General features: G+C 25.5%; 1 protein-coding gene across 1 annotated transcript; it reads right to left on the bottom strand.

Annotated features, from left to right (window-relative positions):
* Positions 1-1,959: 1,959 nt before the first annotated feature.
* LOC137821705 (transcription factor bHLH35) lies at positions 1,960-9,466 on the bottom strand. The gene is made up of 5 exons (XM_068626426.1): positions 9,129-9,466; positions 8,822-8,984; positions 8,163-8,402; positions 7,870-8,040; positions 1,960-2,162 (listed from the first exon to the last, which is right to left on the bottom strand). Exons 1-5 carry the CDS (start codon positions 9,197-9,199, stop codon positions 2,073-2,075), a joined length of 735 nt encoding a protein of 244 aa, XP_068482527.1. The 5' UTR covers positions 9,200-9,466; the 3' UTR covers positions 1,960-2,072.
* Between the last annotated feature and the right edge of the window lie 10,305 nt (positions 9,467-19,771).

Raw genomic sequence — 19,771 nt, 5'->3', positions numbered from 1 at the left:
TTTAAATAACTTTAATTTCATAAATATAGATAAAGAATATAAATCTATAAAATTATTATTCTTTTCATATTTTTTGGAAAAAAATAATATTTTCGACTGTTACTATCATGAAGATAAAATAGGTTGGTAACATCACTCATTTTGATTTAATATACTTCAACAACAAAATAAATAAATATATATATATATATATATATTAAATGTGGTTAATGCATATACAGATTTATATTATAATTTTAAGAATGTTTTGAGTGGCTCGCGAATCTAATGACAATTGTAATTTTTAGTTTTTTTAAAAAATTATTTTGTTTGTTACTTATGTAATTGAGTCAACATTTTGAAAAAAGGAATTATGATAGCCATTTTCTATACAGTTTGATGCTTTTATTATGATAGCCATTTGTTTGTTACTTATTTTTAGTTTTTTTGTATTTATCCCTCTCATTCATCTTCCAAATTTGACTTTAAATGTACTATAATATAATCAAAGTAATATTTATATTAATTAATTGGATTACTTTAGATTTTGGAACTCTAACCCAATATCAATTCACATTATATAAAGACCTAGAGATAGTGATTTCCCAACCTTTGACTAATAATTCATATTTTCAAATATTATATTTCAAGTTTTTCCGTTTCCTTCTGTCTTATTCTTCATCAAATTTAGGAAAACGCGTTTTTATAAATTTCAATTCAGACTTTCTTTATATTAACCTAACTCAATTATTTTTAAATCGTAACCACCATATGAAGAACACTGTTAAATAACTTACTTAAATCTTTTTTTTTCTTTATTAAACTGCGTATATTACGCTCTTTTTAGGATTTTTAATATATTTTTTAATAAAAATATTCTATTTTTAATTACTTAATCAATTTTTAACTAGACCTTTTTTTATTTAAAAACTTTTTAATAAATTTATTACCTTTTATCTTCACATTTATAATTTCTTCACAACATCTTTATTATGCTGGCAAGATGATGTATTTTAACATACTTAAAAAGTTTTATATTTTTTTACCGATTAAAAATAACTACTTAAACAACAAAGGTAAGAATATTAACTACTTAAAAAAACTACTTATTGTAGCTTACAAAATAATAATTAAAAGGATTATATCGCCACAAAATTTAACCTACACAAATTTAAAGTTTCATATAATTTAGAAACCGCGGATTCTAAGTATAGTTTATTATCAATATCAGTGAAATAAACCAAAAAAATATTTTTAAAGAGCTAATAATTATTATAAAAACATTGTAAAAACTATAAAAATAAATTGGATTATAAAACCAATTTTTTTAATAAATATTAATAACAACTATTTTGTTAAGAAAAATAGTAGTTTGATGCTAGAGTGGACAAATAAGTTTGAGGTGAGACCATATGGGAGACAAACTTATGATATGTTACAGTTTCAGAATGTACAAGTTACAAAACATTTGACAAATAAAATAAAATGAAAATCCAAGATGGTGTGAAAAAAGTTTTATTATAAGTTGATAGAGGAGGAACACAAAGGTATGAAACTTGCAAACTTTTTCAAGTGAAAAAGTTAAGAAAATTAAAACCGAAACTAATTTTAGAGAGAAAAAATAATTAATTATTATATTAATTAAATTAGAAATTATTTTAAAGGTTACAAAAATTATTTAGTTTTTAAACTAATTTTTATTATTGTTAAATAGTTTCTAAATTAATATTTAATTAACTACCAAGGTTTTCACTACCAATTATATAGATTCTAAATTTGGTAGCAAAAACCTTGATCACTAATTAGATATCAATTTAGAAATTATTTAACCATAATAGAAATTAATTTAAAAATTAAAAAAATAAATAATAATTTCTAATTTAATCGATGTAAAAACTAATTATTTTTTGTCTATAAAATTATCTTTTATATAATAATTTTCTTGTCATATGTGATGATATTGAGAGGGAAAAAAAAGGGTAAGTAAACCAAATTGCACTTAATGAGCAGAAACTTCTATAAAGGCATGGTTCCTAAACTTTTCTCTTTATACACTAAAAAGCAGAAGTTGTAATGTGTTTGTTTCTTCTTCCTTAAATGCTCATGGGGCTTAGAGGTTCGTTAAGAGCTGCAATGGCTGTCTGTATCTTTATCTCCAAATGATATTTCTCTTCTTCATTCGCCTGAAAATATATATATACAATTAGATATAATCTTTTCATAATTTTCTAAAACATATGTGTCACATTAATTTTGCTAACAAAATAATAATAAATAACAACTAAATTTAAAAATTAAAAATAATTAGGTACTATATTAATTAAATTAGATATTAATTTAAAAATTAAAAAATTATTGGTATCTAAAGTGGTTTCTATTATTAATAAAAATAATGTCTAAGTTGTTATCTAAATTGGCTACCTAGGTTTTTAAATTGGTCTCTAAAAGATTAATAGAGATTAATTCAAAATTTAGAATATAAAATAATAAATAACTAAAATCTTAGTAATGGATAAATTAGATGTCAATTTAGAAACTATTTTATAATTTTTTATTAATAATAAAATTTATGTTAGATATCAATAATTATTTTAATTTATTTAAATAGTAACTAATTATTTTAATTTTTAAAATTAGTTTTTATTTAATAATTTTTTTTTAAGTATTTGTATAATTGTTTGTTCTGTTAAAGAAAAGGTGAAAACAAAAATGAAATAAAAGAATACACAAATGGTGAAGGAATTAAGTTATCATATTCAAGTCTAGAAGTCTAGGAGATACGTTTAGTAGGATATATATTCTTTCTTTTTTTATAAGGATATATATTCTTTTCAATTTTTCAGAGATTCTTTGTTTGATAATACTTTTTTTAAGAAAAATATAGCATTTGAAGAATACTTTAACAATATTGTTTGTTTAAACATTCCTACAAAGGAAGGGTTGGAACCTAAAATTCTGATAAAATAAGTGGAATACTTTTAATCATAGTCACAATAATATTATTCTAAAGAACCTTTCAAACATAGTTTCAAGAAAAGAAATAATCTTTTTTATTCCCCACTTATCATCACATTATTTTTTAATTATTTTCTAAATTATTCATTGTTTCATTCTATAACACTAGCCTATTGTTCCTTTTCAGACACTTTCATATCAAATTAAACTACTAAACCATATAAACAAATAAAAATGATATTTTAAAAATAAAAAAATGTAAACATATTTATACTTATATATAAAGACAATTCTCTTTATAATAGTTTTTTTTTACACAAATTCTTTATGATTCTATCATTATTTAATATATCTCATTTTATTAATATAATGAGTATTTTGTCATTTCATATGAATTACACTACAATAAAATCATGAAATAGAAACCAATTTTTAGAGACCAAAGTAATTAGTTACAATAGTAACTACAACAAAAATTGGTTTCTAAATTAGTTTATATTATTGTTAAATAGTTTCTAAATTGGTATCTAATTAGCAACCAAAGTTTTAACTATCAATTATTTAATTTCTAAATTTGGTTTCTAAAACCTTGGTTGCTAATTAGATACCAATTTAGAAACTATTTAACAATAATAGAAACTAATTTAGAAACCAATTTTTTATTTAGTTTTTAAAATGGTCTCTAATTTAATTACTATTGTAACTAATTATTTTGGTATCTAAAAGTTGGTTTCTAATTCATGATTTTATTGTAGTGTTACTTAAAAAATAAAATTATTTTTTTAATTTTTTAAATTAATATTAATGTATAATTTTTATATGACTTCTTCGCTCTTTCCTTAGTATCTTATTTTAAAGCAACAGAGAGCATACATTCTTACATTTCTATATCAAATTTCACATATAAAATAATATAATCTCCACTTTCAATCACTCTCTACTTTCTATTTTTGTTTTTCAATTTCGACTCATCCAAAATTATTTTTATAAATATAATATATTTCTATTATCGTAAAAATTTGAGTAAAACATTCACTATCGACCCTATGTTTTCCACTATTAAAGAATAGTGATAATTGATTGGAAAGTTTGAGCAGTTAGAAGGATGGTTTGACATGTGTATAGCATATTGAAAAGAGGAGAAAAGAACACGTCAAGCATTCCATATTTTATAACAAAAACACACTAAACATATATTTTAATTCTTTCTACAAAGACAGATTAGTGCACCACTTGTTTCTTTTTTTATTATCAACTTACACTCATTTTAATACCTATTACATATTTCTTATGCAATCATTATCTTTTTGGAGTTCACATAACTAACTCAGAACCAGACAAGAATATTACCACATTCAACAACAACAAAAGATGATAATTTCCTGAATTTAAATTCCATTGTTATTAATTACTGTATAAAAAAATTTAGTAATGAAGTTGAAAATAAATAATTCATGATTAAACTTCAACTATGTCTCTCACTTGTTTAAAATATATAAACTATTTCTGTTATATGTTTTAAATAAAATAAACCTACAACTAAGCATTAGCTTTTTTTATTCAGACAACTAAGTATTAACTTTTTTTTTATTTAAACAACTAAGTATTAGCTTTTTTTATTCAGACAACTAAGTATTAGCCAACAATACAAGAAACAAAAATCACTACCAATTAGATAATTAATCATTATATTAGAAAAAAAATAACTAATCACTGTATTAATTAAATTAGATATTATTTTAAAAATTAAAAAAAATTATTGATATTTAAAGTAATTTTTATTATTCATAAAATTTAAAAATTAGTTTCTAAATTAATATCTAGTTAGCTATTAAAATTTTAGTTATTAATTACTTGACAGCTAAAATCTTATATCTAATTAAATATTAATTTATAAATTTTATTAACAATAAAAATTAATTTAAATATCAATAATTTATTTAATCTTTAAAATAATATATAATTTAATTAATATAATAATTAATTATTTTTTATTTTTAAAATTGATTTTTTTAGTAAAATAAATTTTTGTGGATAAATACAATTCATGTCTTTCTCCTGGTACCAATATTCTAAACAAACTCTTATTATTTGGCGTAGACCTTGAAACAACGGTTGGACATTGGAACACACTTGTCTGTTTCATATTTTAAAAAAACTGCTGTCGTTTCTAAAGAGGTACCATAGTTTTAAAAATCTTATTTTAAAATAAAAAATGAACACATATCTCTAAGCTATTATTAATTTTTTATCGAGACCCTTTTAAAAATAATTTGGAAAAAAAGGACTTTTGGAGTTGAGAATCGCGTTTGATATCTGAAAACACAAGTGGGCATTTTAAAAATTAGTTTGGACCGTAAGTTATAGAATGACATGCAAGTGTTATCGTTTTCCTCGTGCTAGCGTTTGACTTTGAATGAAATATAAAAAACACGTTTATGTGTGTGGGAAATAAGAAGGTTCCTTAATCAGCGTGTTTATGTATGGTGTTTGATGTGTACGTTTTGGAACGAAGATTAAAGTAGTAATAATTAGAAGAGTGGTTCTGCGATTGGTCAAAAGAGAATGGTTTGAGTAAGAGTGAACGCAGAAGCCTACAATACTGTGTGGTGGAAGCGACAGAGTGAGTGAGGAGGAAGCTTCGTTATGTCGTAGGACGTAAGAGTTCTTGTTGTTCTTGTTGTTCATGTTACTGTTACTGTTTCTAACAAACGAGAACAACAAAAACAACAAGAACGTGTGCGATTGAAAAACGGCACCACTTGGGGAAGAGTCACGCCGTTCACGAAGCCCTTTTTCACAAGAAGAAGAACGAGAAACACGTTTTTCAAAATTTGGTTTTGGTTTTTGGTTTTACTACTAATACTCTGTTCTCTTCTGTTGTGTTGTGTTGTGTTGTGTCCCCTCTCCAACAACAGGGTCGCAGCCATGTGAGTGTTGTCATCCCAAATGAAGTTGATTGTGGAACTGTTTAAGCATGACAGAAATGTAGGTTTTATGATGTCTGCACACTGTTTAGAGGCTACCCAGATAAAATTTAACTGAGGGGAATTGGACTGCGTTGTTTGGTTTGGAATGCATGAATCATCGAAAGCGACAAACAAAAGGGAAAGAAGGAAAGAGGAAGGTGTTTGGTACGACTAAAATAGGAAAAAAGAAAACAGAAATCTTCCCAGGAGTTCACTATATTTTTTTTTCTTTCTGAAATTAGCATTGAGACTAAGAACTAAACTGTAGAATTTATTCAGTTATACTAGATCCTATTCTATTCTATTCCGTTCTGATCTCAAATCTGAGATATAGCGTTGTTAGGTCAATTATCGCATATTGTCTGCTTTAAAAGTTGGTGTTTTGTCACGGTTTTGTCTTTAAAAAACGTTTCAACAGTTTAAAGGAAGAAAGTATATAAATTGTCATTAATTTTGACGGTGAATAGTGGGAGTCTATATAACAAGATTTAAGGTCGGAACGGATAAATTTACAGTTGTCAAAATAATATTTTTTAATATATTATGCTCTTCTAAATTATCTATTACTATATTCACTTATAAAGAATAAATTCATAATCTATAGAGATTTTTTTATTGACTAGAGAAATTCTCATATTATTATATACTATATGGTGAGCTAAAATTTTGTTTTATAGGTAAATTCAAATTTCATTTGATGGGTCACAAACCATGTAACTAAGAGATACTTAGTCAGTTAGCTAATTAGTTAAGTAATTTTAATTGTTAGTTAATTTGTAAACACAGGACAAGTGAAAATCAAATCTAGAGTGTTTTTTCGAATGCATCGATGATGCCATTATCATATTTTTGTATCTTACGTAAATATGTAAAAAAAGTTAATCGTGTAATAATATACTGAGAAATTAACTTTAACTTGTTTTTATAATACAAAAGTGGTTATTATAAAATAAACTAGATGCTTAAGTTATCCATTGAAATTTAATAAAAAAATAAAATAAATTATTTTCACGAAACTCGGAATTTAATTTTTTATTTATTTCATACGCATTTATGTAAAAGCTATTCTCTTACGATGAAATGAAATGATTTTTTTAGCAAAAGAAAATATTAACTATACGTGAATGATGTATTAAAATAAAATAGTTTTTACATATTTGAAACACACCCTAGCCAACTTGACTTCATGGTAATTAAAAAACACACTTTAAATAACTATCGCCCTCCGCATAAATTTTGTCTTTTATAAATGTTGAAGATCGCAATGATGACAAAATCTCAAGACTCTATAAGTGATGTTTGGCACTGACGTATCTAAATTTTTCTTCTTAAAAACAACTTATCCAACAAGTTTCAGACCACACAAAAGAAAACGAAGCATCCAGAAAAGAAAGCAGAATCTTCTTTTGTTGGAAGTTTAGTTTACAATATTCATAAAGGGGAAGGCCATTTCCTTGAAACTCAATTTTGCTGTAAGTTTAACAGTGACAACATTTCAGAGTTTTTGAAGTTGTGAAAGTCACATAATGTTTTCTTCTATTTGATGTAACTAGGTGGTAAGTATCTGAGGTATAAAGTTATGATGAAAACTACAAGTCTTAAGTCTTGACCGAACTTTACTGAGAAATTATGGTTAAAGCCCTTATGATTGGCCTCAAAAGTCTAGTACTGTTCCTAATGGGTGTTCCACATTTTCACTTTTGCTAAAGTAGTCTCGTGCTTCCCTATCACGTAGGCCCAAATTCTTGTTGTAAAACTTTTTATTTTTGTAGTATTATATGATATGCACACACACTGCATTTATATAAGATTGTCTTTATTTATCAATAGTATTTATAAAGGGATTTGGGATCTCACGTACCTACCAAATTACCAAAACTAATTTAATGGGAATAAAGAAAGTGAGAGGGAATATTATAGTATAAGATAGGAGTAGTTGTGAAGGAAAGGAGCTAAGAACACTGACCTCGATGAAGACTGTTTTCTGAAGCTTCCCTGAAAACGAAGTGATGTTGGCAGTGATGATCTTCAGCTTCAAAGATTCGAACACCTCGCACAGTTTCACCATTGTGTCTGTTCTTTTGCTACATGTCAAACTCACCACAGCAGTTTTCTCCCCCATGTAGGTAACGCTCAGCTGCATCCACCACATCAAAATCAATTCAAAATTCCAAACGAATAACAACAAAAAACAACCACAATACCCCACATCATTTTTATACTATCAATAATACAAGAGAGAGAGAAGGGTGTGTTCACATCAAGGACTTCAATTGGGGTGTTTCTTGAACTGACTGAATCGTATATCTGCGCGGTTCTCTTCTTCTTGGACCTCAGCACCGCAGGAAGCTGTTCCTGCTCAAAATCATCATAGCTTGAACTACTCTTTTTTGGCATCCCAGATTCAAGATCCATTATCTCAGCTTGGATTATCTTCTCTTTCTCATGCAATTCCTGGATGTATTCAATAGCATCCTTAATAATCGAAGCCTTATCCATCTGCAACAAACAAACAAACGCCACTCATCATGATTCTGTAACAGACACAAATTCACAAACATCAAGCATGCCTTGCCTCACCCTCCCAATTACCCTATTCAAAGTTATAAATGTGTACACCGAATAAACAGTGTCCCTGGTAATAAACATATATAACTGAAAGAAAACACTGAAATTCTATTGTTAACATAAGGACGATGAGGCTTCAGAGACAGTGCAGAGTACTACAATATCTATCTAAAAACCCCCAATCAAAGCTCTTCACTTTCTTCTTCCCCATTGCCGTCACATCTTCAATATTGGGAGAACTGTTGATGGGCACAACAACACCTTTCACAGTCACACCCACACCTCACACCTCTTCGTATTGGTAGAGGAAAAAACAGTATCAGGTAAATAATCAATTAAACAAACCTTACCTTGCTGATATTAGGAACCACCGATCTAAGCGCGAAAAGCCTTTCGTTGAGCTTCTTCCTCCTATTCCTCTCGGAAACAATGTTCTTAGAAGCTGCAGATGAAGCAGCACCATCAGGGGAGCTGGAATCGTAGTACCCTGATAAAGCCTCATCGAACCCCCAACTAGTGAACAAAAACAACACCAAAACGAATAAACCAGCTTATGTTAGCTCAATTCATCACACACCAAATAGTTTTTTTGATTAATTAATGATTGGTTCCTCATCAGTATCATCATTATTACTATTAATTAATGTTAACTGTTACCTGTCAAGATCTTGGGTCTGGAGGAACATGGTGGTCTCCCAGTAATGCTTGTACTCTTCAATATTCTCCATGATTAAGGTTGAGAGAGAAAGGGGAGAGAATAGGGTGATGGTGTGGTTTGGTTGAAGGTGGTGTGTGATAATAGTTTGTGTTTGTTACTCCTTTTATGGGTTGGTTTGTTTATGTTGGGTTGGGACTTTATATAGGGAGAGAAGGAGCAAGGGAAATGACTGAGGCTGGAATTAATCACGTGACAGTATCAATAGTTCAACATGTAACTGTCTCCTCTCTGGACTCTTGCTTATGATGTTTCCTAGAAATATCCAAATTCTTCTAATAAATTTGGTCCATTTAAGACATTCACATAACCCACTCATCTTCATCTTCATTCTTGAAAAAAAAAGAACAAAAAAGAAATAGAAAAAGAAAGAAGACTTCAACTATTAATTGTATTCTTATGTTCTATGTAGCATAGACACATACACGGATACGACACGAACATGGAGACGAAGATACGTGTAATCTCTAAAATGTAGAACACGGGAATACGGATTTATATATTATATAATTATGAATTATATAAATTGATAATAAAAAATTATTTGCACAATTATGTTTATGTTTCAGCAGAAAGATGGTTTCAAAAAGATTTGTTTTTTATTTTTATAATCATAATAAAAATTTATACAATAAATTTGAGCTTTTAGAAAATTAATGTATTTCTTCTTTTTAAAATTGTTTAGAATCGTCAAAAATTCAATAAATATTTTTTTAATCAAACACTTTATCGATACATGTTCTACAAGTATTGTACGAGTTCGCAAGTATCATACAAATTTAGTGTCCAATATGCATGTTCGACATAAACACATCATTTAAGAGACATATAAATTCCATAACTTACTATATATAAGATATTTATTAAGAAAACAATTTGAATTAGTTATTACAAGTTAAATTTATATTTAGGCTCAAATTTCATTTTGATGTAATTTTTAATTAACTCTTCAATAAAATATTGATCGTTTCATTTAAATTTATTCTTAAATAAATTATTCTGTGGATAAAATAAGATATTTTTGTGACTAAAATTATTTTAATAAAAGATTATATGCTTATTATTATTATTTTACTTTTATAAAATTTAAGTTTCATTATATTTGTAAGAAGAACGAATTTTGCTTCCAGGTGAAAATGGAAAACCTAGAAAGGAACTACTCACTCCATGTTGCAATTAAAGATTTTCCTTATGAAACTTTTTATGAAATAATAATGATTAGATACGATTTTATTATATTATTATTATTATTATTATTATTATATTTGGCAACCAAAATTTAAAAGTTAATTTATTTTTTCTGGTGATATAAAAATTAATGAGTCTATTTCGCCGCATCAATAATTAGAAGAACTGAACCTTATTTTTGTATATTTATTTTTTATCGTATTTTCTTACGTGTGAGAGAGCAAGGAACAAAAATAATCAGAACAACATTTATTATTACGCAATCAGCATAAATAGACCCACGTCCATGATTTAATGCCACCTGTCCTTTGGTTGTTGGGCCTGGGACCAAAACTGAGTCCAAAGGCACAGATACATTTTTTATATTAAAAAATTCTATTAAAAATACCTTTTTTATTTTTACCATTAATAGGGTTCTTCGTATAACATAAATCCATGCGTAATTAGTTCATTCATAGGCAATGTTTGGAAAGTTCTGCTGAAATCAAAATAGCTTATTTTTTAGTGGAGGATTTTCTATTATGGCCAAACAAATTTAGGTATAACTTGGGTACAAAGTCTAAATAGTTTCTATAATTTATCAATTCTAAATAAATAGAATTAAATTCTAAATAAATAGAATTAAATTCTAAATAAATAGAATTACTTTTAAGTGTGATTTAATCCTTATATAAATTATGAAAATGAAGCATACCTTACTCAATAACATATCCCGACAGGGGAAGAAAGTTATCACTTAACAAAAGAAACTAAAGTACTAACAAGAGCGGCATATGAAGCTCGGACACTCCTCTTAAATGGCGTGTCGGTGTCCGATATCGGACACCGACACTCGTAGGATACGTATCTGTGAAGTGTTCAATTCAAAAAGTATTTGTTAGATTTCTAATAATTCTAGTAGGTTCTATCACAATTTTAAAAAGGAAAAATACATTAATTTTCTAAAAAATTAAACTTTATTGTATAAATTGTTATTATGATTATAAAAATAAGAAATAAATCATTGTGAACCAGTCATGAAAAACATCTTTCTGCTCTAAAAAATAATCTGGAACATATTTGTGTACATAAATCTTTATTGTCAATTTATATAATTCATAATTATATAATATATAGATTCGTGTCCTTGAGCCTTACATTTTGAAATTTTTACGTATTTTTGTATCCGTGTCGTACCAGTGTCCGTGTCAGTGTCATCAACTTAAATCAACAAAACTAACAATCCAAACAAAACACGATAAACCATTTAAATAACTAAAATATGTTCACAATATATCAATTTTTATATAAAAAAAATTAATAATTTTTAAATAGTTGTCTTGAATATAGTTATAATTCTTATAAATTGAACAATGTTTACTTTTAGTCGCTAAATTTGTTTGTTCCTCATTTGATAAGTAAACCAATTTTCATAAAGAGATAAATCGAATGGTTTAGTTTAGTTTTTTCTTTGGAAATAAACATCATCGAATACATTCCTGTAAATTAAGGGCTAGATCGATTATAAGGTATTATTGTAGTAATTGAAAAAAAATATATATTTACATCAACAAAAAGGTATTTATTTAGTCTCAAAATTTGTGTATAAAAAAATTTAGATATAACACTTGCACGTTTGAACTTTATCGTATAATTTTTTTATTAAAAAAAAATATTTTTCTCCTAAACAAATTATTTGCATTAAACTAAAAATATATATTTGTGATTTTCCACTGTAAAAGTATGAGTGTTATGAAGAGTATAGAAAACTATACATTAGGATACGTACATCAATGTTAAAATTATATGACAAGATATAGAATGATACATATATTTGTTTGTATAATTAATACTAATAATAATATTATTAACCACAATATTCACCTAACACATATTCGTTCAAGATTTTTATTATGAACGGGTGATAAGTTAATCCCACTTTTATTTTAGTATTGAATTCTTATTCTTATGCATAGTATATTTTTATTTTAGTTTTTATGAAAAAAAAATCTAATGTGACTTATAGCTTAACATCAGAAACTTATATCTGCTGATAATAAAAAATAAAAAATAAAAAAAAATCAGAAACTTATATGTGAACACTTTTAATGGGAATCGAAACACTGTTTTCTTTTTGATGTAAAAAGTGAAAAAGAAAATTAGGGCAGGAAAAAAAATCTTAATTTAGCAAAAACATGTTTAGGGTTAGTAGAAAAGTTGCTTTAAGAGGAAATTGTGGTGTCAGCACAGTGATTTGTGATGACGTCTAATATTGTGTGAACACATGATGGGACCATTTAGCCACCAAAGAAATAATGAACTACTTCACACTTCTTTTTCTTTCATTTTCTTTCATGGATTCACATTTTTCAAAACACAAACTTTCATGATGACAAGTCTTCTTTAAAATAGTTGGATAAGTCTCTGGTTTATTTATGAATTACAATATTTTTTTAGAGTTATTATCTGATGTGGAAAAGCCTGCGAATAAACACATCCATGTAACTAAACAATAATTTGGAAAAATAAAATATTCATCAATTTTAATTTTGCATTAGGTAGGCTTAGTGATGATGGCAACAATGGAAGCTTTGAGTATTTTATTCATTTGTAAAGCCTATAAAAGGCAATAGACATCAAATTGAGAGTGAGTGAATGAATGGTGTGGCTGTTTTATTTTTCTTACTTGGTTAACAGTGTATTAATTAGAATGAAAAAAAAAATTATAATATCTTTTATTACACTACAAGAAAATCATTAAATAAAAAATAATTAATTATTATATTCATTAAATTGACTAAATTAGATACTATTCTAGAGACTAGAAAAATTATTGGTTTCCAAGTTTTTATTATTGATAAATAGATTTTAAATTGTTATCTAATTAAGTACCTACCAAGGTTTTTGCTACCAAATTTAGAATCTAAATAATTGGTAGTTAAAACATTGGTTGCTAATTAGATATAAATTTAAAAACTATTTATTAATAATAGAAAGTAATTTAGAAATCAATAATTTGTTTAATTTCTAAAATAGTATCTAATTTAATCAGTATTGCAACTAATTATTTTTAGTCTCAAAAATTGATTTTTATTTAATGATTTTCTAGTAGTGTTATAATTCGCCAACAAGATTTATAATCATGATTCTAAATTGAAGAATAACCTTACTATTGTGATAATTTAATTGTTATTATATTATGTATTTTAAAGTTTATTCTAAGTTTTGAAAAAATAAAACTTGAGTAGTTTTCAAAATAGTTCGAATTTAATTCTGAAAGATGCATGTTGATGACGCATTAAGAAATTAAGTTCATGGGTGAACTAAAAATAATAAATTTTATATAACAAACTTTACATTACAACAAAATTTTAACGATAATTTATTTTTATATTATCCTGGATTAAAATATCTATTATGTCATTTACTTAAAGTTGTAGATTTCCTGCTAAATTATCTTCCTATTTTTCACAATCTTTAACGATCTTACTGACTTCTCTCTTCCACCATAGATGCACTGCTCTCTGACATAGACTCAATGGCTATCGACGACGGTCCTAGTAAGGAATCGCAATTCATACACACTTATGTCTATTATATCTAAGGATAAGAAACTAAATAAAGCAATATCTTCTTCTTACCCCAATATTGCGTCTTCCATCACCTTACTGTCCCAACTTGGACCACAAAACCTAGCTTGGTAACAACTGGTCTTTATCACTGTTTTATATATTTTAAATAATTGCATTATCTATCAGATGCGGACTTCAAAGTCATGTATGTTTTTGGCTAAAGATTGCAAGAACATATTGTGATATTGTGAGGAAAAATTAACTTTATTACTTTTCACCTTCATAGTGAATTGATTATTATATGCATTTTTAAATAAATGTACCTTAATTTAAATATTTCAAAATCACGAGAATTAAATATTAACAATTATAAATAAAAATAAATCTGCACATAAAATATATGTAAATCAAAAGGTAAAACAAAATAAGTCAGATATTTTGAAGTATGAACTCTAACAAAAAAAACTAGGAATTATATAAACCAACTACCATCAATCAAAAGAAATATGCAAATATTATTAAAATACTTATTATCAAAGATTAGTTGTTGAAATACTTGTTATCCAAAGTTATTTTGCTATGTTTTTAAAATAAAATTTTGAAACTTTAGAAAATTTATTTGTAATGTAAAGTTACATTTTCAAAATTTTAGAGAATTTAGTTATAAAATATATTAAAACTATATAATTTTTAATTATTTATTTATAAATATATTTAATTATATTTATTTATTGAAGTGTGAAAAATCTGGAGTATTTTATTGAGGTTCTACAATAAAACTTTAGAATTTAACGAAGGTTAAAAAAACCTCCGTTATTTTGTTGAGATTTTTGAATAAACCTTAGAAATTTAACAAAGGTTAAAAAGACTTTCGTTCATTTGTTGGGGTGGTGGAATAAATCTTTGGAACTTACTAAAAGTTAAAAATACCTTCGTTATTTTGCTGAAGTTTTAGAATAAACCTTTAGAATTTAACGAAGTTTAAAAACCTGTGTTATTTTGCCGATATTTTAAATTAAACCTTTGAAATTTAATGAAAGTTAAAAAATCTTGTTATTTTGCTGAGATTTTAAAATAAACCTTTAAAATTTAACGATAATCTTTGAAATTTAACGAACCCGTTAATTAAATTAATTCCTAAATCATATTAACCTCCATTAAATAATCTATAATATTTGTTAAAACTATTCTTTTATACTATTAAAATATTAGGTTTAACTAGTGGTTTTTTATATGTCCCTTAATTTGTTTATTCTAATCCAACATGAAACTTTATACCACATTCGCATTCTAACCTTTTCTTCCTCAACGTAGTTAGTCTCTTATAAATAAATAAATAAATATATATATATATATATATATAATAGAAACAATTTCTTTTTCAGTACTAATTTAAAAATTAATTTAATTTTTTTATTAAGAATAACAACTACTTTAAATACCAATCAAATTTAAATTTATAAAATATTATCTAATTTATTCAATATAATAAATAATTATTTTTATATCACTAAAATTAATTTTTATTTAATAAATTTATATATATATATATATATATATATATAACTTAATATTTGGAATCCTCTAAAATTTGGGACTCTAAACCATAATCAAAGTCAACTTTCTTCCATAAACTTTTTATATAAGAAATTTTAAAATCAACCATTAATTTTAGTACATTTCTCTGAATGGACAACATGTTAAATCACGCTTATTATTAAAAAAATTATTTAATAAAAATTAATTTTAAAAATAAAAATAATTAATTATTATATTAACTAAATTATATTTTTTTTAAATTAAAAAATTATTAATATATAAAATAATTGATATTATTAATAAATAAAAAATTAAATTATTATATAACTACCAAGGTTTTGACTACCTAAAATAAATTTTAAAATAAAAAATAATTGATCTTGGTAACTACTTAAATATGTATGAGTTTAAAAAAACATTTTATAATTTGTTATTAATAATATAAAATATTTTAAATATCAATAATTTTTTAGTCTATAAAATAATATATAATTTAATTACTATATTAATTAATTATAATTATTTTTAAATTTATTTTTTATTTAAAAATTCTTTTAGAGTGGTTTCACGAATTATTTTCTAATTTTATTATAGCGTATTTAGTTTGATGTTTGAAATCTGCAATCCATGTTTTCAAATGTGGAAAAGATAATAATGAAGATGTATTCAAAATAACTTGAAGCATGAGTCATAATAATCCACAACCACAATATAGAATGAAGCATGTGCAGTTATTTGAAAATGGAAATAAATACAAAAAATATGATAAAAATGTGAGAATTGAATTTGGAAAAAGCTAAATAATTTATATATATAACTGTAATGAGACGAAAAATGATGTTGTGATAGGTGTCATGTGAAGGCAAGGACGTGTACGTAACCCTAGTTGGGTGGTTCAACTTCGGCTGGAACTGTTTATACCGAGGAAGAGTGTGTGTTGTGTTCTGCACTGCTTCATCATTGCCACCAAATTCCACTCTTTCAACTCGTTGCCCTAAAACATTATCATCTTCATTCTTTTTTTTCAACTCTTTCTGCTTCTTTTCTTCTTTCTGTCTAGACACAGAATCAAGCTAAACATATATGTCTAACACGTTTACTTTGAAGACGTTTCTAATCAAAAACTGAATCTATAGCAACCACTCTGTTCAAGTAGTCCTCGTAAAGTTTGAAACATGAAACCATTTGGTCTTATGTTACGATTTGTAAGAGGTTTTTGTCGGTGGTTGTCATCTTCGTGTCAGACAGAAACAACACTGAACGTGTGAGGCTGACGATGGTGGATAAGAAACCACTGGAATCAATGCCTGCGTGTTGTAAGTGTTTTTTGTTTTTTCTGTTCTTCTTCTTCTTGTTCAGTGATTCAGTACATGATATGGGTTCTAGGTAGGTTATATTGACTATGCTTCTGGAGTCATTTAGATACATAATATTTTTTATAAAAGGATTGAAATATCTTTTCAATAATCTATATTAATTTATTCTTTTATAAAGATTGTAATGTTTTTTTATCCATATAAAAGACTGGAATGGTTTACAACAAATTAAAATAATAACTAGAAATTTAAACCAACAAGGTTTTGAAATTTTCATTATATAAAATAGAAAACTTATTGAGAAAAAATATATAAATAGTTTTGATGTTAACTATTCACGGTTAAAAATCATTACATAAAAATTAATATTAAAGATTAAAAATAATTAATTATTATATTAATTAAATTAGATATTATTTAAAAATTAAAAATTATTGATATATAAAATAATTTTTAAATTTATAAACTAATCTTTAAACTATTATCTAATAAACTAATTGATAGAATTAACTAATTATCGATTTATAAAATAATTTAAAAATTGAAAAATATTTTAAATATCAATAATTTTTTTATTCTTTAATTTATTAATCAATACAGTAATTACTTTTTTTTATCAAAATTAAATTTTATTTAATAACTTTTTTAAATTACTGTCTTTCTGTTTATCTAGTCATTTAAGTGGGATTATCTTTTTTTTTTCTTTTAGTGTAATACTATAAAGAAATTAGAAATTAGAAATATAGAATAATTAGAATAAAATTGATGATATCATTTTGGATATACAGAATAATTCATATTTGTATTGGTATGGTCCGAACAGTCAACACATGGCTCGACTCCCGCAACCTAGACGATCGAACGATCCAAGTCCAGGTGGTTCGATACTTTTGGTTCAATTACGCTCAATCAAGGTCAGTGGTGTATTCGTATGGGTCGAACGGTCAATACCATGGCTCAGCTCCTGCAGCCGGGACAACCGAATGATCCACGCCCAGGTGGGCCGATCGAATGATCCATGCCCAAGTGGGTCGACCGATACTTTCGATCCAATTACGCTCAATCAAGGTCAATGAAGCTAAGTCATCATTAAAAACTAGGTAATACACCACTAATCCAGCCCAACAAGGTAGACCCATTAAAATAATATAAATAGCGCACATTCCAAGAAGTAGGTACTTCATTTATTACTGTACTCTCACACCTGAATTCTAAATCGTCTTTGGTGACTTGAGCGTCGGAGTGTCTTCTACAGGTACTCCCATTTAGTATTCTCTAAAAAACCGAGTGATCAAGTAGCTCAGACCGAAGGAGTAGCAAACACTTGAGAAGAGGAAACTGAAGTATAGACCAACGACCCAATAAGAAGGAAGAAAACAATTTTTCAACACTTATCTAGATTTATCTCCCTAACAGGAACCATAGTAAAAGGAAAAATATGTGGGAGTTCAATTTCTTTATTAGTCATTATTTTTTATTATAAATAATTCGGTATTATGGTTAGAAAACATATAATGGTGAAGAAAGAACCATTACTTGTATAAAAATACGACTACAGACTAAAAAAATTATTAAATAAAAATTAAATTTAGAAAAAAATAATTAGTTAATACATTTATTAGAATAAATATTATTTAAGAAATTAAAAAGTTGTTGGCATATGAATTTGTTTATATTATTAATAAAAATATATAAAATGATTTTATATTGGTATATAAATTAGTTATTAAAAATTTAACTACTAATATTTTAGATTTTAAAAGAGTAATACAGACTAATTTAAAATATAAAATAGTTAATACCCACTACAAGAAAATCATGAAATAGAAATCAATTTTTAGAGACCAAAATAATTAGTTGTAATAGTAACTAAATTAAAGACCATTTTAGAAACTAAATAAAAAATTGGTTTCTAAATTAGTTTGTTAAATAGTTTATAAATTGGTATCTAATTAGATATCAATGTTTTAACTACCAATTATTTAGTTTCTAAATTTGGTCTCTAAAACCTTGGTTGCTAATTAAATACCAATTTAGAAACTATTTAATAATAATAGAAACTAATTTAAAAACCAATTAGAAAATGGTCTCTAATTTAGTTACTATTGCAACTAATTATTTTGGTTTCTAAAAATTGGTTTCTATTTCATGATTTTCTTGTAGTTACCTAAAACCTTGGTAACTATTTATTAGATATCAATTTAAAAATTATTTTATAAAATATTATTAATAATAAAAATTATTTTATAAAATATTATTAATAATAAAAATTATTTTATAAAATATTATTAATAATAAAAATTACTTAAAACTAATAATTATTTAGTTAATAAAACAATATTTAATTTAGTCAATATAATAACTAATTATTTTTATAAATAAAACTAGTTTTTATTTAATTATTTTTCTTTTAGTATAGAATAATAAACAAAGGGTTATAATTTATTTCAAAGTAAGGAATCACATTTGCACACCCTTGTTTCCAAGAAATTTCCAAGTTTTAGTTGTTTTGTTCCTCTAAATTCAAATTGGCACATAATATTATTAGTGAATTTTGCAACGAAATGCTCAAGTCTAGCGAGGAGAGTACACAATATCTAGTTTCAGTGTGAATGGTCAATCATAATCAAACTACTTTCGAGTTGTACACAATTAAGATTGACCTTAGGTCAAGAACATGCACCCTTCAATTATTTTTCTTTCTCAATCATTATTTAACTTCATTTTTTATTTATTTCAAATTTATATGTAATAATTTTTATCATATGTTAGTTTGTGCAATATATTATTAAGGAAAATATGCAAAATATCTAAGTAAAATAAAATGTAAAATGAAATTCTTTTTTGCTTTTCATTTTTATCAAACTATATTATTAGTTTGCTTTTCATTAAAAAAAAAAATTAGACTCGCCATTGTTTATGGTAAAGAAATGTCAATGGTCCTTCGTAAAGTGGAGAGAAAATGGCTGTTTATCAATAACTCATGTTTTA

The sequence above is a fragment of the Phaseolus vulgaris genome, chromosome 9 (assembly GCF_000499845.2).
Source record: "Phaseolus vulgaris cultivar G19833 chromosome 9, P. vulgaris v2.0, whole genome shotgun sequence".
Taxonomy (NCBI): Eukaryota; Viridiplantae; Streptophyta; class Magnoliopsida; order Fabales; family Fabaceae; genus Phaseolus; species Phaseolus vulgaris.
Note: the sequence above shows the minus strand (reverse complement) of the source record. Positions and strands in the feature narration are given on the sequence as shown.